We start from the raw sequence: 23916 nt of genomic DNA on the forward strand, positions 1-23916 counted from the left end.
CAACACAGCAGCAACGCGAAGGTGCCAGGCTCACTGATGATTTTTCTGGCTTTCTCTTTTTTTGTCACAGTTTGACAAAGAAAAGCTGGTCCATGAGGTGGGATGGACTTGGTGCACCTCAAGCCTGTGTCTCCCTTGCTGAGTGTTTGGCAGGTTGGGACCAGGCAGAGCTCTGCTCTGACAGTCAGAAACGTGGATTCTGCTGTCAGCTTCACCCTGAGCTGCTGCTGCTGCTAGCACCTGCCTGGAGGGGAGGTTAGAGGTGCATGTGGCCCACAAGCCAGTGGAAGAAAACACTTTGGTTTTGCTCTAGATATTGAAAGGGCAAAGAAGTGTGTTTCCCTGCTGAGCTCTGCTGCACACCGCATGTGAGATGTCCTGTGTGCTATTTTTCCTCTCTTAAGGATGTTGTACATCAGATTTCTTGTTGGAGGAGCAGGCCAGGGTTTACACTGGGCATTTCCAGGGGCTGTGTGAAAAGAGAGGGGTGCAGTCACAAAGGTCAGGAGCAAAATAAGATTGGCTTGGCTGTCTTTGGGAAGTTTACACACAGACCAACATGAGCCAGCAGCTCTGGGTGTGTCATGCAGTACATCGGAGGGACACAAATGTGTCCTTTCTTGGCCCATCATTTCTGGTTTGGTGACTCTGGGCAGGAGAGGAACAAAGATGAGCATCTTTAGGAGAGGCGGAGGAGGCTGAGTCTGGGACCAGTTGACCCTCCTTCAACATGTTGAAAGCCATGGGCACTCAGCCTTAAGATGTTCTCTGTAGCCAAGACCTACCCTTCTGGGTGTCTTTTCTTAATCTGCTTTTTGTGTTCCCAGGCATGGCCTTCTGGCTGGAATTCCTCCCTGGCTGCCAGTCTTGAGAGCATGTGTGATGTGTGAGAGCTCAAGGCACTCAGGAGACAGTAGCTCCTTGTTCCTCTCTGCACTGTCAGCATGGCTCCTGGGGCCATCAACAACACTGTGGTTTTGTTGCAACCAAATCATGGTTGACTTCATCTGTGATCCCAGCTCAGAAGAATGCTCTGATTTGGTGCAGTGGGCTCGTGGGGACACAACATGTCTCCGTGCGCCTTGGGAAGACGCTTGTGGTTGGTGGCCATGTGGCCTGTGGTTCTCAGACAAGGGTTTACCAAGCCATGAGAATTCGTGGGGGTTGGAGAGGGTTTGCTTGCAGCTATTGTGGTTCATGGTGTGGAAGGACTGGTGAAACCTCTGTGTTATGTAAAGTAAGTTTGGATACATCTTTGGTGTGCCGCAGCCATTGTTCTTGCTGCCCAGTGCAGACAGTGTGGTACCTTTCATTGCTCCTCAGTCATGCACAAGCTGCAGACCCTGGTGGTGGAGTCCTCCGGTCAGGAAAGCAAGGGTTAGGTATTGTGAATCTAGGAGGGAAAAAAAAAGTGTCATGAGCATGGCCTGGCCTACCACTGGGCTGGGAGGCCGTTGTAGGCTTATTGGCTCCCCGAGGAATGGAGCAGTGCTGCAAAGCAGAGGCAGAATGGGGATGTGTTCTGAGAGGTGACAATTCCTGCCACACCTGGATCACAGTCCAGGCCTTCCGCTTGACTGTTACGTGCAGAAACAATAGGGAACAAAACCCAGTGGGTGTAATTTAAGGATGCTGCTGGCAGAGTGGGTGGTTTGGAAAAGGTCTTTGTGCATGCGGTATGACAGCACTATATGGTGGGAATTTTCCTGCTCTGGGAGTGTTTCCCAGTTCTCCTCCATGTATTTTTCTCAGCCTTTAGGACCTTGTGCCTGCAACTTCTGAGGTTGCCTTCCCTGAGCTTGCAGGATGGCAGCATAGGTAAAACACTGTTCCTCATTTTCCTTCTATTTTTTTCAGCATGTGATGTGTTTCTAAGACCTTTCCACTCTCACAGCTGCCCCCAGACTTCAGGTCACTGGAGACCTGGCAGTAACTTGGCACCTTATAGCAGAACCTGGTGTCAGCCACACTTGGCATGTGTGATGGAGGCCCTGGGTTGTGGCCCAAGGGTGACCAGCGGAGGCCCTGCTGGTCAGGTGCTCTGTGGAGCCACTGCTGGAGACCTGCAGTTCCCAGAGAAGCAACAGGAGCTCTGACTGGGAGCAAGGCAGGAGCATGGCTGCAGTCTGTGTCCTTCCCCATTTGCGAGCAGAAAGCTGCCTAGGAACCCGTGTGGCAAGTGGCAGGTTCCTCCAGCACCACCAGTGTTGCCATCTTGTGTGACTTTATTATACATGCTGTGATATTAACCTTCCAGTTTCTGGAATCATGTGATAATATGAAATTATCACCTTTTATCCGTTTCAAATAAATTTCCGTTCAGTTTCTATGGCTGCATTAGAAGAGCTGTGAAGCAGGTCCAGTATGTAGGTTCAGAACCCAAACTTGAGGTCTGAATGACTTTTCTCTGCATGCTAGGCTGTTGCTGGGCTGGGTTTTTATGCTTAACAAATACACAGATACTTCTTTATTTTGAAATGTTATAGCAACCATAGCGTAAATGGTTGCTGTAAGGTTCCAGAATACATCAGCTGCTATTCCAATTGGATTCAGAGATGAGGCTGCAATAGAGCCCTGACTAGACAGCAGATGGACCTGCACCATGTGGAGGCAGATCCACGTCAACCAGGACTAGGATCTGGGGGCTAAGTTTGGACCCTGCTTTTTGGGAGCTTTCTGGATGTTTTAGACCTTCACACACACAGCCAGAAGCAGCACATTTTTGCTGAGAGCAGGTTTCCTTGCAGCGAACCTTTGTCTCGGCTGCATCAGTCAGGGTATCTAAGAAATCCTCCATCTGACAAAAGGAGTCAGACTCATGGCTGGGACAGCATCCAGTACGTGCGGAAACTCTCTATGGGACACTGGCAGAGCGAGAGACATTGGCTCTGGTCAGCGGCCACGGTGGCTTTTGTCCTTGCTGGCAGGCTCCTCCCGCAGTACAGGCGGAGGCAGGAAATCCCGGGCAGCTGCCATGGGAGCCTCCTCGCTTCTCCTCACTTCTCCTCACTTCTCCTCGCCTCTCCTCGCCTCTCCTCCTCGCCTTGCCTCGCCGGGCCGCCACGCTGAGGCAAGCTGAGCCAGCCCTGCGTGTGTGTGCATGCGTAGGCGGGGGGGCTGCCGCATGGATTTAGCGAAGGCTGGGAGGGAACACATGGGTTGGGTTTTTTTTTCTTGGCCCACGGTGGCTTGTCCGTCCTGCCGGCCGCGGTTATGGATTCAATCATTATTCAGGAGCGGTTAGTGGAGCGGCTGCTTTCTCCCCGGACGCAGGCACAGCGAAGCCACCCGGCCAAGCTGAAGGTACGGGGATGTATTTATAGCACTGTGTGAGCCAGGGAGCAGCAGGGACAGGAGGGGGGAGGATGGTGCCGGAGAAGATGTGTGCAGCACAAGATGAGACCTCTGAGGAGCAGAGGAGCGGAAAGACGCTGGTAGGGGAGAGATGGCGGGGACAGAAAGGAGGGGAGCAGCCCCTGCAGGCGCAGGGCCGAGGGGTGTGTTGGACAGCTGGGAGATGCGTGACATATTTTTGTGTGGTTATTTGATGCAGTGATTCCCTGTCTGAATGGCGTGTGTGTGCTTGGCGGGGCTCAGGGCAGGAGTTAGCGCTGCGTGTGTGCCCAAACACAGTCTGGTTTGTGTTATCATGTTAATGCTGTGCTTTGCGAGCCGGTTTTCCTTCTGCTGTAGCAAATGCTGGTGGGCGAGTGCTTTTGCTGATACTCCCGTGCTCAGCCCCAGGCCCAGGGCAGCAGATGTACAAGGGAGATTCCCTGGGGAATGTTTGTGTTATGAATTTATGCAGCTTTCTGGCAATGAAAGAAAGCGAAGGGTCGGCCTCCTCTCTGGGGCTGTGCTGTGCTGGTTCCTGCAGACGCAGATGTGGCGGCCAGACGGGAACGGCTGGAGGAAGGGCTGCCCGGGAGGGAGCTGGTGCCTTGTGCTGTAGGCTGTAACACCAGGAGGGCCCCCCCGAAGAAGCGGAGGCAGGGGCATTAGGATCCCAGCACAAACTCTGACGTTTCTGGGGTTTGCTCCAGACCTGGGTTAAGGGCTATTCTTCAAATTTTCTGTGGTCCCACCATGTTTATTTTAGCCCTTTTGAATGTACCCAGCAAGGCCCCATTTATCCCCAGGCTGAATGGTGAAGTCACATGAGATCTGGATTGATTTAAACAGCACATCCACCAAAGAGGTGAGGAGGGAATCAGGAAGGACAGGAGTGATGGAGGCTGTGCTGTGTACCCTGCCTTGGAGGTACCAACAGCCCTGCAGACACTGGTGCTGGGGATGGCTTCTCTTCTGTGCAACAGATTCAGAATGTTTCTACCCCTGACATGGTGTGTTGCAGTGATGTCTGGTGAACCAGCGAGTGTGTGCTGAGGGAGGGTACAGATGTGTCTTGCTTGGCCTGGGGTGCTTTGGTTTGTAACAGGGCCCCAAAGGTTGGCCACATCTCTTGGTGGCCTCTGCTGCGGTGTGTTGGGCATGTTCCCAGGTGTGTGGGACCGACACGCCAGCAGGAACAAAGGCAGCACGTGGAGGAGGCAGTGGGGAGAGGGGCTCCTCGTGCCAGAGTGCCGCTGGCCCAGCTGGCTGGGGCCCTTCCCCAACAGCTGGGGCTGGCGAGGAAGCGCAGTGCAGCAGCCGGTTGTCCTGGCTTGTGTCAGCTTGATGGGAGCTGGCTCACAAGGCTCAGGAGCATGCGGAGGGGGCTGTGATGCCTCGAGGAACTCACCCAGTCCAAGTCTCTCATCTAATTAATGGATTTTAGCTTTTCACAACCTGGAAAGCTACCTGCCTCCTTCGGTAGCCCTCCCAGCCCTCTTTGCCCCTTTCAGCACTCTCCGTCCCGTGCGTAGTTGCTCTGCAGATAGCGTCCGTGTTGGGTCCTAACAAAGATGGTGGGCGGTGTAGAGCTTTGAGCAAGGCAGCAGCAGGCTCAGGAGGCTACTTGGGCTCCTTAAGTGCGGTGTTGATGTTGGCACACTGGCAGAGATGGTGGCACAGGCCTCTCACGGTGCCTGAACATGGCTGGGGTGTCTCAAAGCCAAGATGAGGAACTGTGGGTCTAGGCTGGCTGTGGTGCAGGGACCATGCTGTTGCTCCTGAGAGAAGGCTGTTAGAAGAAGGGGATCCCTCCCCACACTTTTCCTCTGCATCTCTTGCCTTCACTCTTGGCAGACTTGCTGGCCACTGGCTCCTGGCAGGGCTCTGCAGTGTGTCCATGGCTGGTCAGAGGGAGGCATGGCTGGGGACGGGCCCTTTCCCCTTGTGACTCTGGCTGCCTCCCACTGCAAGGGAAGCTCTTCTCTTGGTATTGCCCTCAGCACTGACCTTCCTTACTGCGAGGGAAATGACCACATGAGTCATGTCCTGCATCAGCCAGGATTTGCTCATTTCAAATGTCGTGATTCCACTGAGCTATGGGGAAGTAACTGAAGATACAGTAAATCCACACGTTCTTGGTTGGACACAACAGAAACAAGAGATCAGGTTCAGCCTGTTACACTTGGCTGAGTGGAGTTGCACCAGAGCTCATCTCCCCTGTGTCTCCATTGTCAGCCTGTAGTCATCTATGTTAAAAACCAAAGAAAATATGAGAAACACACCCCAAGCCTCAGCTACAGTTTTTATTAGCGTGTTACTAGTACTATTTAACATATCAGGTCATTAGAGAGAGCAGGTGATCATTGTCTTTCCAAAGTCTGGTAAAGACTGGGGCAGGTCTCTTCCTGCTCCAACCCAAAGCTTGGCTGTATGAGGAGTGCAAGGGGAAGGATGTTGTATATTTGTGCTGCTCGCTGAGCAATACTGGTCCTTGTACGGGCTGTAACACGTGCACTTTGGTTGTGTTCATGGATGTGTTTCACTGGGAAGCAAAGCAGCTGGGAGGCAGCCCTGGCACTGAGGGACACAGGCTGGAAACAGCCTTTCTTTTCTTGTTTTCTTGATCTTGCCATTATCACATTTCGAACGCTGTTTTGCACACCTTGTGTTTACCCTTTCCTGAGCCTTTTGGGTGACAGTTTGCAGTGTTCCCAGGCAGGCATTGCTTTGCCACGTGCAGCTCATCAGAGCCATCACTTTTCACCCTGGCGTCTCACTGCTGCACGGCTGCTTTGGGATCCCACTGCCTTTTAGCTCAGCCATTAGAGCTGCCAGTGGAGTGCTTTGGGCACTCTAATTCTCCCCACTTCTCTAATTTCATTTGTTTCGTCCTTTCTTGCCTTTCTGGACTGTGGGGTGGTGAAACGGCATTACTTCAGCCATGTTAGCAAGGGGGTGAGGTGAGGGAGACCAGAGCGCACAGTCACTCTGTCTTTTAAGGCTTAAGTGACCAAGTCTGAGACCCAAACCAAACCTAAATTTCTATAAGGCAGTGACCGTGCTAAAGAACAGAGTCCTCGGGCCACGATGGCCGTCAGCCACGTCTGTCCCATCTGAGTGGGCAGCTCCAGAACAGCCATAAACTGGGAGGAGAAGACTCTGTGTCCTCCCTGCTGCGTGTCCATACCAGGGGATGCCCAAGGGCTGATGATGCCCGAGGATGCTCACACGTGTGGGCATGCAGCCAGAGGCTGTAGAGGACTGCATTGCCCACTTGCAGTATGGAAATAGGTGCGAGTCAGCATTGCCCTAAGCTCAACACACTGGATTGTAATTTGTGTTTCTTTGAATGTGTGCCCCAGGAATGGAGATAGTTAAATTTAGGAACAGAGGTTGTCCCTGCTGTGCCTGGAGAACCAGTACCAGAGAGCCGCGGGGTGAGGACAGCCGTATGCCTGAAAGCATCCATGGCTGGGTGGGATCTGGGGCTTGCTTTGAGGAACTCCTGGCTCCGTGGATTTGCCTGTGGTGTGAATCCCAGGGGTATGTTTATTTTAAGTGATGTTGAAAAGCGGAATCTATGATGTCTCTAGCTCAGGCATTTGTGAACGGCTGCTTCCCCTTGGGTCTAGCTTGGAAAGTATGTGAGAAGGGAGGTGTTTGCCAGGGTCCGTGCACACCCTCCCTCTGCAGTGGGGCCTGGGAATGCACTGCTGTGGGGATGTGGGCTGTGGAGGACCAGTGGTGCTCAGGTGGAGGCTGAATGGATGGAGTGGCCGGGCTGTGTAGTCCACAGTTACCCACAGCCGCCTGAGCTGTGAGCACCAGACCATGTGCTGAGCCCAGCCTAGGGGCAGTACCTGGAGCAGGTCTCTGAATCCTGTAGATGAGCTGTGTTCACCTTTTGGGACGTACCCTGCACGAGCAGGGTGTGTGCCCCTGGGGTGCAGCGCAGGCTATGTGTTTGCTCCTGACTGCGGGAGGCACACTGTGTGCTTGTGAAACACACCACTGGTCATGTCACTCCTTGTGTGCACTTAGTGTGCTTGTACAGACCGTGTGCCATGCTTGTGGGGTGACTGCAGCTTTCATCCTGTACGAGAGTGCTCAGTGATGGGGGGGCTGCGTCTGGGGGGTGCTTAGGCAGTAGGTAACACTCTGGTAATACTATATATAATACCCTCACCAAAAGCATCTCACCTGTGTTATCAATATTCTGCATCTTCCCACGCTCCTTGAACTGTCATCTCTTCAGAAATAACAGTAGAGGTTGCTCAGGATTTCCTTACTCAGCCAGGGGTGGCTGTGACACAGCAAGAAATAATCCCCTCTCAGGTCAAGCAGAAGCCAAGCCACCGCACCTTCCTCTAGACATGGCTCTGGATACCACAAGCCCTGGGGTGCTAATTACAGAGAGCTCTCCATCATGTACCACATGCGCCTCTGAAGGGAGAGATGTAGAAATGACTCTGAAAGACCTGGGGAAAGGTGACATTTGGTGACCCTGCTGTGAAGGGAGCCTGTGACTGTGCAGGAAAATCAAAGTTAGGAAGGTTGTGTGTCATAGCAGCCCCAGATGTGCTCTCTGGTGGGAATGGCATGATGTGCCTTTTCCCTTGTGCTCTCCATGCTGGGAGGCTGCTGTCAACTGCCGTGTTGGCTGGTGAGAGCAGCCGAGCTGTGGCTGGGAGGAGGTGGCCTCCATGCCCACCTGCAGGAAGGGCAGGAATCCCTGAGCCTAGAGGAGGTGCGTGCCCTGCCTAACACCACTGCCAGGGCAGGGACTAACCTCTCTTCTGACCCTTGGCTCTGCCTCAGGGGCTTTTTGAGTCTACCTCTGTGGCTGTGTAAGGCTCAAGCAGGAGAGGTGGCACACCCTGACCTGCTCCCATCCACCTCTGCCCTGCAGGACCATGAGAAGCAGTACGTGGGCTTTGCCACTCTGCCGAACCAGGTCCACCGGAAATCCGTGAAGAAAGGTTTCGACTTCACCCTGATGGTCGCAGGTGAGACTGCCCATGGATGGAGGTGGCTGGGCCACATGGTGGGTGTGTGAAGGGGACCAGCTGTCCTCACTTCCCTTAGGTACTCCCTCAGTGCCTGGATCCTCCCCTCGCTCTGTTCTGGTCCTTGTCTCAGACCTTGCTTTGCTCCCCAGCCTGTGTTGCAGTCAGACAGTTCCCTGAGGAGGACTGGGCCCCTCCTGACTACTCGTAACCCACTGGAACAAGCTTCTCCAACTTGTGGCTGGTCTGGGTGGTGAAGGCAGGGCCAGCCAGGGACTGAGGGAAAGGAAGGAGAGGGAGGATGGAGGAGCTGGGAAGATCACATTTGTACAAGGATTGAGACATCTTGCAGCAAAAGTCCTCCCACTGATGGAAAAAATGTAATGCCAATAAACAGCTTCTGACAGCTCGTCTCTCTCACTTCCTCTGGCTCAGGATTCAAAGCCTTGTTCAGAGTTTCATTTGTAAGTCAATTAGTGGGTCATGTTACTTGCTTTTCCCTCCTCCCCTTTGCGCTCTGTCAATTAGGAGAGTCGGGTCTGGGCAAATCCACGCTGGTGAATAGCCTGTTCCTGACAGATCTCTACAAAGACAGAAAGCTCCTCAATGCAGAGGGTAAGTTGGGGACAAAGCGGGGTGAACGGTTCTTGTGCCCACAGATCTAGACTGTCCTAAGGGCTAGTGCTTTGGTTCCTTGCTTCAGCAGCAGCTACAGGCTTGGCTGGATCCCAGCCCTGTTGTTTGTTGCTCTGCTCTCCTTTGCTGGCTGCAGAGGCACTAGTATTTGAGCAAAAAGGGTTTGGCTGTAGGGCTCCTCTGTCCTACAAAGGGAAGATGAGGCTGCAGAGCAGCACTAGCCCTTTGAAATGTTGAAATTTGTCATTTGTTCTTGGGTGCTGGATGTGGTAGGGATTCCCCTTCCCAAGTGACTGGACAAAATGTTCGGAACAGCTGGGCTATGAGCACTTCAGAGGTTTGTGTATCTTCTCAGAGTCTGCCTGCCTGCTGCTGGCCTCCCACAGTACCACTCCCCTGAGGCTCCTTAGTGGATGATTAGGGTTTTTTCAAACCCATGTTACTCCCTGTGCTCAGTGATAAGGAGAGAGCCAGCTTGTCGTGGGTGTGAGTGGGGATCCCCAGTGTTACTGCGTGGCTTTAACTCATGTATTCCTGTTCAAAGAGAGAATCAACCAGACAGTGGAGATCGTCAAGCACACGGTGGACATTGAGGAGAAGGGTGTCAAGCTGAAGCTGACCATAGTGGACACACCAGGCTTTGGAGATGCTGTTAACAACACTGAGTGGTGAGCAGGCCACCGCTGCCTTCCTCCTAGTCCTTGGCCATGCCTGTTTTCTGTGGTGCTTCACAGGAAGGGGGTCTGGCAGTGGGAAGGGGATGATGCTGCCTCATAGTCCCTAAGAGACACTGTTCTGTTAAACACATGATTTTGTTTTGATTGAATTGCCCTTCCCAGCTGGAAGCCCATCACTGACTACATCGACCAGCAGTTTGAACAGTATTTCCGTGATGAGAGCGGCCTGAACCGGAAGAACATCCAGGACAACCGAGTGCATTGCTGCCTCTACTTCATCTCGCCCTTCGGGCACGGGTGAGAGCCCCCACTCCAGGGCTGGGGTGTGACTCAGTCTCGAGGGAAGACCCTTGTGCCCCAGGATTGCCTTATAGCAGCTTGTACATTGGCAGGGCTGTTGGCACAGGAGAAGAGCTGTCTGGATGCTCTCCCTCGGCTGAGCATCACACCACCTCCCTCGCTGGCACAACAGACTGCCTGTGCTCAGGCAGAGTAGATCTCCCTCAGGCCTTACAGACTCTTTTGGAAATCAGGAGAAATAATGCCACACATTGTATCTTCCTATCTAGCTAAGCCTGACTGGTGGGTAGGAAGGGGAGTTTTAAGCTGCCTTCAGTCCCTGCCCCTTGCTGGCTCGTGTGCCAGCCTAGCCTGAAGCAGCCAGAGGAGCTGTGTTGGCTGCCTGCAGCAGAGGACAGCTGGAGGGAGGCCCCAGGCTGTAGCCTGGGCAGTGTTTGGCCTGCAAGGGAGAAAATACCCAGCTTGTGTCTGTGAGACATTAAGCAGCTAAAATCTGAGACAGTTTTCCTGAAAATACAGCCCTGGCTGAGGGCTGTCCCAGTGCTGTCGCAGGTTCTTATGGTGGTGCTGTCCTTTTCCTGGAGGGAGAGCTGCCCAGTGTGTCCTTGCTAACCATGTCCCTCCTCGTCCCTGCTGCAGGCTGAGGCCTGTGGATGTTGAGTTCATGAAGGCTCTGCATGAGAAGGTCAACATCGTGCCTCTGATTGCCAAAGCCGACTGCCTGATCCCCTCTGAGATCCGGAAACTAAAGGAGAGGGTAAGATGCTCTTTCTTTACCTGATGTGATGACAGGAGTGGGCTGAGGAGGGAGGGGAGATATATATAGATATATGTATGTGGTCTGTATATATATATATATACACACACAGAGTACCTGCAAATCTAATTGCAGCAGTGCTCTGCTGTGAAAAGGGAAGTGGTGTTTGCAGAGGGGCCAGCTTTAGAAGAAACATCAAATCCTTTCGCCATCTGTAGGCTATAGCAAACCCATGGTAGCACAAACAGGGAATAAACCCAGCATTTCTGTATTGTTCAGTGTTGCATCCTTTTGATTTTGTCTTGCATGGACACAGATCCGTGAAGAGATTGACAAATTTGGCATTAAAGTGTACCAGTTTCCTGAGTGTGACTCTGATGAAGATGAGGAATTCAAGCAGCAAGACAGAGAGCTGAAGGTAAGGAACCTGCTCAGCAGGGGACTTGGAAGTCAGGCTCATGGGTGTGTCAGTTGCTCCAGAAGGAGCCAGAGCTGCCCTATGTGTGCCAAAGGCCTGTGCTACTGATACCCAGGGGACAGCCTGCACTGGGTCACGTGGTAGGTGGCCTGGAGAAAGTGCCGATGTCCTTGCTGATGCCATGAAGTCAAGTGTGGCATGAAGACATGGCACTTCTGCTCTCCCACCAGGCAGTGTCAATCTTTCCTTGGTCTACCCCAGCCTGTATGTTTAAGACAAAGGCTGGGTTGTACAGCATTTGTAAGCACCTATTTGAGTGATGCCATCAGCAAGGAGGAGTGATTTGTGAGTGATAAGGCACCACTGTGACACATTTAGCTGCATGGGGGGAGACAACATGATCATACAGGCCTGTCTGGAGGCCCCAGCAGCCCAGGCCTGACCCTGTCCCAAGCTGAGCCAGCCCTGTGTGTGCATGCAGTATGGCCTCGTTTCTCCTGTCAGAGAGGTACAATGGGCTTTGACTCCCTTCTGAGCAGAAAGGAGCACAGCCTGTACATCCCTGCCTGGACAAGCTCTTGGCCTACATTGTCCCACTTGCTTGGTGTCCCAGCCTCTCTGCTCTGGCTTCCTTGTAGAGCTTCCCCTCAAAGAAGGGGTGCAGGCACCTACAGAGACACAGCTTCCCTCAGGACAACTGAGAAGGTCAGGCTGGGAATTAGGCTGTCTGCAGATCCCAGTGCCTTAGGCTTTTCTCTGCAACTGGGTTGTGGTGTTCCGTGCTGTGTGGCACATGTGGATGTCCCTGTGCCTTTCCTACCAGCACCTTCCTCCTCCTGTTCCACTCCACCTGAGCTTGGCCCTTGGAGGAGGGATCCGTGAGCAGCCCCGTGCTGAGCTGGGCTCAGCGATGCCTCTCATTCCAGGAGAGCGCTCCCTTTGCCGTCATTGGCAGTAACACTGTGGTGGAGGCGAAAGGCCAGCGAGTCCGTGGACGGCTCTACCCCTGGGGCATTGTGGAAGGTAAGCGTGGTGCCTGGGAACCAGCACTGTGAGCGAGGGGCAGGCAGGGACGGCGGAGGGACAGGCAGGCACTTGGAAGAGGGACAGCAGGGAGAGCTCACCTCTGCACAGCCGTGACTGACTGCCCCTCGCACGTGGCAGGGGACAAGGTAGGGTAGAGACGGAGGCACTGGGACCGTCTGTGGCTTCTTATTAAGGGGGAGACTGGGCATTGCCAGTTTAGTTTGTGGGGAGAAGCCATTGCCCTCAGCCAAACTGAATCATAAACTCTCCTGCACTCCCTCATCTGCTGCCGCTCCTGTATGTGCTGGAGTTGGGCTGGAGGCTATGCTGATACATAATGTGTTTCTCTCTTAACTTTCTTCCTTTCTAAAGGGAGAAATTTCATAAAGCCCGTAGGCAGAATAACCCTGGAATGACTTTTGCTGCTGTTGCTCACTCCCCTGTGCTGGTGCATTGCTTTAAGGTCTTGCAGCTTTAGATCCCAAAAGCTTGTGTGTGCACTTGTGGGCTGGTGCTGGCTGCTTGGGCTGCCCAGCTGCTGGCTCTGATCTCTCGCTGGCTCCGGAGGGGGCTGTGCCTGTCAGGGTGGCATTTGGGATCAACTTCGTGAAACCCTGGGCCTGACATAGCCGGCTTCCCTCAGTCCCGCAGAGAGGTAAATGGAAATGGCCACAGCAGGCACAATGCTTCCCTGCAGAGTCCCGCAGCACTGCCTGGAGCCTGGCTCCCTGTGGTAACAGCAGCTCTTTCAGCTCTCCAGACCATTGCCTGCTCATGGTTTTGCCCCTCAGGGGCTGATTATGCCTACCGTGACATTTTTTGATCAGTCCTAAATTCTGAGGAGACAAGCAGTTTGCCTCCAGCACTGACTGTTCACTGTGGTTATAACAGTGACATCCCATGTACCTGGGAATGGCATCCTCTTTCAGGGCTCTGCTATATGTGCTTAATTAATCCTTTTACCCAGAAAAATTCCTGGGAACACAGTGACTTCAGCAGCCTGGCCTCAGCGTTGAGAAGCGCAGAGCATCATCAAGGACTGTGCCAGGGCCAGGAGAACCCCAGGCAGTGGCTGGGGAGGATGAGGAAGGAGCCGTGGGGGAGGTTTTAACCCAGCCTGGGTTTTGGGAGGTGAGAAGGGGCTCCCTGGAGAGGGCTGGTGAGGTGTGACATCCAACCACTCTCCTGTTGTTGCTTTCACAGTGGAAAACCAGGCACACTGCGACTTTGTGAAGCTGCGGAACATGCTGATCCGGACACACATGCACGACCTGAAGGATGTCACTTGCGATGTCCACTATGAGAACTACAGAGCTCAGTGCATCCAGCAGATGACCAGGTGGGTCCTCATCTCTTCTGTTGGAGGTGGCAGGGATGTCTCACTCTCTACAGAGCTGGGGTTGCTCTCAGAACAGCTCGTCGGTCAGTTGGCTGTGGGTCTGCTGAGGACATGCTGGGCTGCAGCCTGGGGAATGGTACTGAGAAGTAAAATAGCAAATCCAGACATGTCTCCCACAGCCTGAACCCATGGTGGGGATGCTTCTGAGAATCCATGTTCCTGTCTGAGGATTCCCCGTGCAGATCTTGGGAAATAGGCCTGGGGATTCTTTTGAAGAGCTGTTCCTAGAACTGGGTGAAATACATCCAGCCCAATGAAACAGGGGATAAACCATCTCTCTGGTGAGTGATGGCTGTGTGTATTGCCAAAGAGGAAGGCAGTCTGCAGTTCTGTCCAAATGACAGCATGACCCTTGGGATGCTGCTGTTTCTTAGACAACAGAGCCCAGGCAATTAGCAAGACTCAACATATCCCCAAAGATATTTCTCCGTTGTCTTCCCACTGCATTTGATTTTCTATGGTTTTAGTCACAATGATCAGAAAATAGAAGAGAGAACACTCATGGGCTTCTCATTTGAAACCTTTTTTTCCTTCTCCCTTCCATGACTGAAATACTGGTGACAAATTTTAGGCTTAAGTAGGTCTTGGCTCATCTGTTGTAAACCATCCCCTTCACTTCCTGCCTGAACTGGTGGAGTAGCTCTGTGCTGCCATGTTGCAGAGCAGAAATGGCTGCACTTCACCAAGGAACAGTCGTGCATGTGTGCAAACGTGCAGGTTGGTACATTCTGTTCACACACAGTGTATCTCAGTATTTTTGCATAGCAGACGAGCCAGTCTTTTTCAACAGTGAGATTATGGAGTCCCAAAATAACTATGTTAAATGCTAGAGATCTGTGAGAAGTGTCACAGCTGCTATTTAGGTAGGCTATGTATCTATTAAAAGAAAAGCATGATGAAAAAGCCGGTGCTCAGCTTAGGGAAAGCTTAAGTTTGGTACCGTTTCTCACGCCATGGCTAGTTCCTTGCCAGTGAACAAGTCTAGTGAGCGTGGCCGTTTCTAGCAGCGGGTTAAGGGTCCTTCTCTAGAGATGTTTTGTGAGGAGATCCCAAGCTCCAAGGCTGGAATTGACTCAATAATGAGCCAACGATGACTCCAAGTGGTGAATGCCTGCAAGTGGCATCTTGAATTTCCAGTTTCAGCCCGGGTGTCTTTGGCCACCACCACCTCCTCCTTACCTGCTGAGAGCTCCTCTGAGTTTTGGAAGAAAGTTACCTCCTTCCTCTGTCCCCTGCCTGCACTCGTGTGCAGCCCCAGCGCTCATCACAGTGCTGCTGTGCTGTGCCTGTTGTGTCTCATATCTCCCACCTCCTGAATATGACAGGCTTTGTTATCAGACTTGCAGTTATTAAACTGCTCCCCTGGTTTTATCTTCCTGGAAAAAAAAGGACCATGGTGAGCATGTGGTGACTTAGGGATGCTGATTGTTTGTGTTGGTGCCATGTATATGTGTAGGCATGTGCACAGATGAGACAAAGGAGACCAGATAAATTGTCTGTAAATGTCTCTGCTAAGCTTGCCAATGCAGTTACAAAAGGTGGTCAGAAACATCAGCCCTTTCTGTGTTTGCTCTCAGTGTAAGCCTGACTTGGACTTTCTCTGTTAGCTACCCACAAGCTTCTATTTTGAAAACTTTTATTGACTTTGGTCTCATTCTGCATCTAAGTGCATCCCACACCTCCAGGCTAGATTGCCCCACATCCCTTCCACCCAGCTGGGTCATGCTGCCGTGTTGCTGGCGGGTCTGCCATTGTGAGTGACAGCCACCAAAGTCAGCCAGCCTGAACCACGACTGACTCCGCTTCTCCCCTCTCTCCATCTCTCTAGCAAGCTGACTCAGGACAACAGGATAGAAAGCCCGATTCCTATCCTGCCTCTCCCAACACCGGACACTGAGACAGAGAAGCTGATCAAAATGAAGGATGAGGAGGTGAGACCTATTTCTGCCTAGGCCTCCTTGGCGTTGGAGCTGGAATCTGAGGAGTTTCTCCAGGATAGCCCTATAGAGGCTGTCCTGGGGCTTCCTACTCCTGCCCCCCACCATCATGGGCTCCTGGTGCAGAGGACAGGGTGTGAAAGCTGCGGCTTCCTCTGTCAGGGAAACGTGGGTCCATTCCACCCCAGATACAGATGCCTCTGTGCTCAGGCAGTAGTTAATGCTCTCTGAGGGATCCCTTTGTCAGCTCTCAGGGACTGATCCCAGTGCAGATCACCAGCTCCTGGCCACAACAGATCCCTTTTTGACTATTTCTTCTCTGTCTCATGCAGTTACGGCGGATGCAAGAGATGCTGCAGAAGATGCAGCAGCAGATGCAGGATCAGTGAGAAACAGGTACTCAGAGGGCAGAGGGAATCCCCCAGTGACCATCTGAGGCCTGGCAAGAGCTGTGGATGTTTAGAAAAGGTTTCCTGTTGTATAGAGACTTGTGGGCAAGAGCTGCACCCGCACCCTCTAATTTATTAGCAGCAGTGCTGGCTTTGTGGTCAGCTGGATCGTGGAGGAGGCTGTTCACTTAACAGTTTACTGATGTGTATTTCTTTTTTAATAATTATTCTTTCTTTTCTTTTTTTCTTTTTTTCTTTTTTTTTTTTAAAGAAAATAGCCTGGGAAGACCCTAAGGCATCCTAAAAAAAGAAAAAAAGAAAAGAAAAAGATCTCCCTTTCCCATGTACTAATCTCTTGTTTGGGAATGCTCTGATATTTAAAGTCCTGGTTTCTCTGGTGTACGAACTTGAAGACTATCTGTGTCAATGCACGTAAATGTTTACTCCCAACCGAGGTGCTGTGCCCCCCTCCCCATTCCCCTTGTCTGGGGCCAGCACAAGCATTGTAAAGGCAGCCGTACCCTCCTGTGAGTTTGACCTGCGCTGATCAGGCTCCTCAGCCTGGGGCCAGCTCTGGCCCAGAGAGCTGGGGCTGGGAGTTTCTCTGTGCACTGACCTGCTCAGGGGTCCTGATGGTTGCCTGGTTTTCTGCCTGGGTTTTTCTGGGTTTTTTGTTTGTTTGGTTGGTTTTGTTTTTCCTATCAAGAAACTCCAGGATCTTTGCACTGAGCAGCAAGGGATTGAGTCTCTTGAGGTCAGTTAGAAGAAAATGTCTTCTACTGCTCTCAGTTATGTCTTTCTGGCAGAGAAGATGAGTTGTTGACTGTTGCCTGCAAGGAGGAGATGATGGGAGTGAGCCCCTTCCCAGCCATGGCTTCCTCCCACAGCAGGCTGGTGGTGCTGGTAGAGGAACCCCAGGGCCCTGCAGTAGCTGGGTGAGGGTATCTCAGGGTTTAGCTCTGGTCATCCAGCTGCAGTGTGTCTCCAGCGTCTGCTCTGAAAAGATCAGTGGCAGCCAGAGTGCTTGGGCGGGACTGCTTTGGAGGGGATAGAAACCCTAGGGCTGCAATCCAACCCAAATGCAGAGCTGTGCCCTACCCCCAAGGCTTTGCAGTCCCACAAGCACTTCTCTGGCTCTGAGCTTCTCCTGGGGAAAGGGACAGTTTTTGTAGGCTTGTACCAGAGATCTGCAAGCCGCCTGTCCAGATGGGGCTTGGGTCAGCATGGCAGGTGCAGGAGTGTCACTGCATGGGGCTGAGTCCAGCTCAGCAGACTTGTCACTTGCTCCCCTGCCCTTCCCCTGAGAAGGCTCTTCTCCACCTCCCCGCTCTGAGGCTCTTCCTGCTGGGAAGGCTGGTGGATCTGCTGGGCAGAGATAAGAGCAGTCTTTGGGCAGCAACTTCTATCCTGTTCTTGCTTCCTGCAGTATTTTTAACTTTAGTACAGCCAGAGCAGAGCCCCAGAGCGTGATGTGCCTGACAGGGCAGGCTTCACCAGCAACACTGCTGTGCTCACAGGGAATCAGGGTTGTTGGAGGGAGGACACTTTGGCTTTTCCCTTTGCCTCCAGGGAGTGCTGCCATGGGCTGGGCCCTTCGCTTCTCTGGCTCCCAGCCCGATTCCTCTGTCCCCTTTCCCTTTTGTATCTGCTCCTCCATCTCTGGCTCTCCCCAGTAGATCTCCCTGGGTAGGAAGCATAGTGTTGGCCAGGAATAGCCAGGCCCTAAATTCTGTTATTAGGTGCTGTGTTTGTCTGATTCCCCCATGGGGCTTTAGAGTCCTTACCAGGGCTTGTCCAGGTGGTGAGTAGGTTGGCTGGTTCCAGTTATTCACAGTACAGAGCCTCTGCTTAGCCAGAACATGGGCTGTAGGGGCAGGTGAGAGACCCTGGCACAGTGTGGAAAGACAAAGTGAGGGTGGAAGCCCCTTGGCAGAAATGTGCAAGCTGAGCAAGAGCAGTGTGTAAGAATGTTGGGTTTTTTCTTTCATTCTCCCCTATATTGGGCTCATAAGTGACAGTGGCAGTGCCAGCCTAGGAGAGGGGAAGGGTTCAGCTTGTCTTCATTAACATGCAGGACCAAGGTGCTTAAGGAGGAAATAAACCTTTCTTTGTGCGATGTGCTTACTTGAGCAGTGGAGTAGCCTGAAACAGGAGCTTCTTCCAGGTTTTCTGGAGCTGGTTTGCTGCTGTTCAAAGCAGGAGGACTGCTGAGTTCTCAGCTTTATCCATGCTAGCATAATGGGAAACACTTTGCAGTACCTGTCCCCTTCTTTTCTTACACTGGTCTTGTCTATGAGGAGGATGTTCTGTTGCAAATGAGCCCTGTCTAGCTGGAGATGTTCCTCTTTTGAACAGATTAATTCCTAGAAGATAAAGGAGACCTTTACCCTTTAGCATGGATGTAGAGGAGCTGACAGCTTCTATCCTGGGCTGTGTGTGGAAGTGCTGTGTGCTGGTGAGAGCACAGGGTACACAGCTGAGGGTGATTTGGCCCCTGTCCCTCTGGGTGAGGAAGATTCCATTAGCTCAGTGTACATGGCGCCTACGTCAAGTCAATAGTCACAAGTCTGACAACTACAGAGAGCTGAAGCCTTTGGCTACCAGCTGGCAAAGATGGTTCAAGTTGCACTTACTAAAAAATGCACAGGAGTGAGGCACCAGAGAGACAGCTTCTACAGAGGAGCTGTGGTGCTGCTGCAATCACGTCTCCATGTAGGAGGTTCCCTGCCCAGAGCACCAGAGTTTGGGGGCTGCCTGGAAAGGGATTAGAGACTGACTTTGGGGAGTACCAGGGATTTAGACTCTGGCCTGGAAGGTGGCATCTGTTTATTAAAGGAGGAGTGTTTTGTACTGCTGCATTGAGCTGCACAGTAGGCAGAGAAGAGACGCCTGAACAAATGTAGCTTGGCCATTTGGCTCTGGCAGTGAGAAGTGTGGATAGAAAAGTAATTTAACACCTCCCCTCACAAAACCCTCCACAGCCTCATACACGACCCCTGCACCCCCAGGCACATTCCCACGCCTCTGCCAAGCTTTTCCCTGCTGAGTGAGTCGATGCAGGGGTGGTATCCCGCTCTGCAGAGCTCTCCCAGGCTGCAGCTGGGGCTGTTGATACATCTTGGACCTTGTGCCTGACTGGGGATGGAGCTGTGGCATGAACTCCTTATGTGCCGCTGCTGTGCTGGTCCTGCCTGTGCAGTCCTCGCTGCCACCCTGCATGCCTCCCCCCAGAGAAGGACGGGTCCCACTCTTCGTGCTCTGCGATGGCGTTCCCTGCTCCTCCTCACAAACTCCGCTGTGCTTTAACACTGGCTTGCTCCTGCCATGCGACTTCCTCATCCCCTGCTCCATTCCTAGCTCTTTGTTTCCTGTCCGTCTGTTGGGTTATTATAATTTTTTTTTTTTTTGTAAATTTCTGTTGGAACATTTTGTCATTGTGAACAAAGAAAAATGAAACCTTTTAAAACATATCCATTTTATTAAATGATTATTGTTATTATTATTATTAATGTTTACTACCTGAATTGATCAGTGAAATAAATACATTCAAAAAAGCAACCTCTTTCTGTTTAATTTTCAGTTCCCTTGAACAGCATTGGTGATACATTATGGGCAGGAGAGATCAAAACTGACACTGTTTCTCCTTTTATCTATTTCTGTCAGAGCAGGCTCCAGGCAGGGGTTCCAGCATGGGATTTCTGGCCTGTTCATGTCAGAAGCTAGACATGGTGATCTTGAGGTTCTTCTATCTTTTAGCTTCCCCTAGGAGAGTTGTGTAAATCAGCAGTGGGCAGCTGGGCAGGATCCAGTCCCAGGAAATCCATTTTGTAAGTAGCCAGAGGAGCATTGCTGAGTCTATGCTGCTTGCAGAGCCAGAATGGGCCTGGCTGTAGATCAGCTCCATGCCACACCTGGCCTGAACACCTAGCTGTGAATAATAGTAGCGCCAAATGCATGAGACGAGGTAAGTTTGCTGAGCAAACTTACCCTGCAGTAGTCAAGCTGCTCCCAAGTGGAAGGCAGGTCCTGCAGGAAAAACTGGGTTCATTTGTTGGCCTAAGGTCTCTTTCCCACTCTGCCTGCCTGCCACAGTGAAACAACTGGAAGGATCTGCTCCAACTTTCTAGAAATTTAAAGCTTAATTGTTTTGTTTAGAGCATCAGAGATTTTCCCTTAGTTAGGGCCAAATTCTGCTGTTCTTCACACCCTAAATTCTCTTAACATCAGCACATTCAGGGCATTCATCATTTGTGCTCTGTACAATGTGCACAGTACAAGGTAATGAAGAGTTGGCCCCGGTGGGGCAACAGTTTCACAGTGTAATTCTGGTGGCCTTATCCTAAGGAGCATAGCCAATGCCTGGAGTCAGGCTGATGGCAGAAAAATGCCTGTGAAGGTGCAATGGCTTTGAGAAGAAAAGATTCTACCTAAGTATAGTTTTGACCCTTGGACTTTCCTGTTCAAGTCTTTGTGTAATGCAACTTCTGAATAAAGGATGTGGTCAGTTGAGAGCTGCCGACTCACTTGGCTATCAAAAGAGCAGTCCCTTGGAGCACTATCTTTCCCAGTCTGTCATCCTTCCTGTGAATCTAACTAGTTTATTTTGATGTAGACAGTGAAATGCCAGGAGTTTTATTTTAGCCCTGTAAAAATCATGAGAGGATGCAAGTATCTGGAGGATCTTTCTCCTTGGCTCAACTGTTGACACCAGTGTGGTCACTGGAAGTCCATTTCTTTCAGCAGATCTTCCACTGCTACTTAGGAGTAGATTTGTGTCACTGCTTCAAGGGAAACCTCAGGGTCAGCACACTGCTAAGTGCTAGGTCTCACTACTCTGCCAAATATAGTCTTCCTGATGAGATGGGAAACCAAAGGTCACAGTGCTCGGGCAGTGTGGTACAAACCAGTAACATCACCTTGCAGGTTGAAATGTTTTGAATTACTACTTTGCAATTGAGACTTTGCGATGTTTCTGTTGGACTGAGCACGTGGGCCCAGAATCATGTTCTTGTGAGCAGTGTCAGCTCCCATTTCTTGGAAGACTTGCTCAGTGAAGCCTCAGCTTCCGGTGACATGCAGCAAACTTGTGTGGGAGGTGTCCCCAGGATGAGCCTGACCCTTATCTTGCCAGCCAGCTGCAAAGGGATTATCTGGGAGCGCAGCTATGCAGCTGCAAACACTCTTGCACTGGCTGGTCTGCCTTAAGACCTTCCTCTTGTGTTGTAAAGCCAGCAAGAAAGCAAGGATTGAACTACTCTGGTAAGTCAACAAAGCTACTTTCTGCTCTTTTTTTTTTTTTCTTTTCATTTGGTTGACAGATTACACAGAAAAGCACTGCCTTCTTGCAGGTATGTGTTCCGAAAGAAGTTGTGGCAGCTCATGTGTTCAGCGGTGGCATGAGACTGCAATACAAAGAGAGCTCATTGACCCATGTCTTCCAGCACAGTCACAGCTCCAGAAGGAGATTATTCACCTGCTGGAGCAATGTTCTAGTATGGAAAACTCCACTGACCCCCACCCTCAGTGGTCAGCACCTGTCTGCTGGCCAAGGACTGTTTATCACTTCTTTTCAAAACAGGAAAGGCTATTTTTCACTTGTAACAGTAAATTTATTTCTGAATCTCCTCTTACAGTTTGCATGAACAAAGCTCTGGTTACAGATGTAATTCAGAGCTATGATAAGGCATGAGCAGTTTCATATTCTAATTTTTGATTCCTTGAGATAAATTTTCGTGGCCACCCTAGTAATGCGCCTCCAGTAATGCTGAAAATACAAGCAGCTCTTTTACGCTTCTGAGGACTAGTGAAGATGAATTTGATGGCTGCAGCTAAGCCTCCCAGTAGCCATCTGTTCATATCCCACCTCAAATCCAGGGTTGGAAGACTAGGAACATTCCCTCTCCCATAATGAGAAACCAAGAATTTGCACAACACCTCTTTTAAAACTCTTCTTTTCACAGGTCTCACATCTCCTGTGAAGGACACCAAATTCACTCAACTTTAGAGACTCATCCTCAGAACAAACCAACGAAATACCTGGACTGTGGTGTCAGTCCTAGAGTGTGTGCTGTCTACTTGCCTGGTCTCCACCTCATCCAGTCTCACCAGGGGAGTGTTTGCAGGTGAAAATGAACGGTGGAATTCTCTTCTTGTCCCTCCTTGGCTTCCTCCCACTTGTGATACCCACATGCCCTGTGCCATGCAAGTGTGCCACCAACATTATCGACTGCACATCAAAAGACCTAACTGTAGAAAAACTACCAGTTGCTTTCCGCCCTTCGGCTGAAATTATCCACCTTGGTTACAACAGGCTCACTTCTATTCCCAGTGGGCTCTTTGACAACCTAAAGAGCCTCCAGGTAGTCTACCTGCAGGGCAACCCTTGGGAATGCAACTGTGACATCCTCTACTTGCGCTCCTGGCTCCAGTGGCAGCAGAACCGGACCTTATACAGGGATGTGAGATGTGCCTCCCCAGCTCACCTGCAGGACCGGATCATTGCCTATCTGACAGAAGACGAGATCATCTCCACATGCCAACACTGGTACTGCAGCCTGGCTCTCCTCTCTCAGCTCTGTCTCTTCATCTTCCTTTTCCTCCAGGGTATCTTGGTTATCTTCATCATTGTTTACCTGCAGAAATTTCGGAGAATGACCGCTGAAGCCCGAAGCACCACCTAAGATGTACACCAGCATGTAGACACTTGGGTATCTTCCTCAAGAAACCCCTACAACAGTGATTAACATCACAAGACTGAAGACCCTCCTCCCCCTTGGGTGATGCTGTGCCAAGGTCATGTGGTTTGTGATATGCAGGGGGGACAATTCAGTGCAGCGTCTGATCGTGACTGCAGTCCAAAGCAGGACTTGAACTGATCAGACACTTGCTGTATTTCCAAAGACCTGATCTTGTGGTTTTTAATGCTTTAAAATCTTTAGCATGATCTTGATTGCTTTGCTGAGCTTTGGTAGACTAGGGAAATCATAAACTACAGCAACCAGAACTGACTCAAACTGCTCATAAGCTCCTAGGGACTGTGGTGCTCGATCCATCCTACGCTAGAGTATTTCAGCCATGCTTTTCATGATGCTTCTGGTTGCATTGGGTCAGGTGAAGACAGAGGTGGACAGTGAACAGGAAAGGTACTAAACTAGGACAATGGAGAAATAGCGTTTCCTTGGTGCTACCACAAGTTGCCTTAGTAACTTTGGACAAGTGACTTAGTCTTCTCCTGCCTCAGTTTCCCATCAGTAAAAGGGAAAGGATGCTTCTTGCCTGATGCAACTTTTCCAATGTTGTTCTGGGGGTGGGGAGGGAGGGAATGTTTAAAAGCCTACTCATTTTACCCTATCTTCATTCCTTTTAATCTACTTATAGTTTTAATACTGACTTCAACATGTACTGAGTCAGACTGGGGCCCTGAACGTTTATGAGGAATTCACCCTGAAGCCAAGAGTTGTCAAGACTAGAGGCTCTTTCTGACTTTGCTTGTAAGGCATCTGCCACAAGAGATCCAGTTTTCTTTGGAGCCTCAAACTTCAAAACCCCTCATGTGTCTACTGCTGGTTATGATGTCCCTTAATTATTTTTGGAAAGAAGCAAAATTGAAATAAAATAATCATGCATAATAATGTAAATGACTTATTTTTCTATTCCACACTAGGTATCTTGCAGTCTTTCATGCTCCCTGGCAGTTTCACACCCTCCCTTACACTCAAACTTTGTGCCAAGCAAAACAAAGACCGAAGGCAGGTGGAGGCGTTACCAGAAGTGCACCATAGGGTTAAACTTTGGCAGCTACTGGCTTTCCACAAAGGGCCAGTCTAACTGTGGAGTTTCTTCTAGTTCCACTAAGTTGCTGCTTATGTTTTTATGATGTGGGCTGGAAAAAAGGGAAGAGTGTTTCCTGGTGCAAGCACACCTGCAGGGGGATGGCCCAATGTGCCCTCAGTCCCCAACCCCAGCTCACGGGGTTCTGGTTCTCCTCCAAGGCCCTCAGCTCACATCAAAATGGAGCTCAGCCACGAGAAGGACCCCT

The 23916-nt window shown here is 51.1% G+C and overlaps 2 protein-coding genes across 4 annotated transcripts in view; both read left to right on the forward strand.

Moving 5' to 3' along the window:
* Window positions 1–19436, forward strand: part of SEPTIN5 (septin 5) — a 60648-nt gene extending 41212 nt beyond the window's left edge. For 2 of the 3 annotated variants that reach the window (XM_074886962.1, XM_074886963.1), the window contains exons 2-11: window positions 8243–8339; window positions 8868–8954; window positions 9520–9643; window positions 9815–9949; window positions 10592–10709; window positions 11026–11127; window positions 12054–12150; window positions 13357–13492; window positions 15381–15483; window positions 15822–19436. In XM_074886962.1, coding sequence (XP_074743063.1) covers window positions 8243–8339; window positions 8868–8954; window positions 9520–9643; window positions 9815–9949; window positions 10592–10709; window positions 11026–11127; window positions 12054–12150; window positions 13357–13492; window positions 15381–15483; window positions 15822–15878 — 1056 coding nt within the window. In that variant the 3' untranslated portion in view covers window positions 15879–19436. Of the gene's footprint in view, window positions 1–3198; window positions 3304–8242; window positions 8340–8867; window positions 8955–9519; window positions 9644–9814; window positions 9950–10591; window positions 10710–11025; window positions 11128–12053; window positions 12151–13356; window positions 13493–15380; window positions 15484–15821 lie in introns of those variants that run through there. The other variant, XM_074886964.1, reaches the window with a different exon arrangement.
* Window positions 19437–19588: 152 nt separating this feature from the next.
* On the forward strand, window positions 19589–23515 carry GP1BB (glycoprotein Ib platelet subunit beta). The gene is made up of 2 exons (XM_074886968.1): window positions 19589–21137; window positions 21839–23515. Exon 2 carries the CDS (start codon window positions 22007–22009, stop codon window positions 22556–22558), a length of 552 nt encoding a protein of 183 aa, XP_074743069.1. The 5' UTR covers window positions 19589–21137; window positions 21839–22006; the 3' UTR covers window positions 22559–23515.
* Window positions 23516–23916: the final 401 nt, after the last annotated feature.

Source organism: Strix uralensis, chromosome 17, assembly GCF_047716275.1.
Source record: "Strix uralensis isolate ZFMK-TIS-50842 chromosome 17, bStrUra1, whole genome shotgun sequence".
NCBI classification, from domain to species: Eukaryota; Metazoa; Chordata; class Aves; order Strigiformes; family Strigidae; genus Strix; species Strix uralensis.

What these genes read in the sequence shown, in the direction of transcription:
- GP1BB (XM_074886968.1), top strand. Translation starts at nt 22,007, where the DNA reads ATGAACGGTGGAATTCTCTTCTTGTCCCTCCTTGGCTTCCTCCCACTT.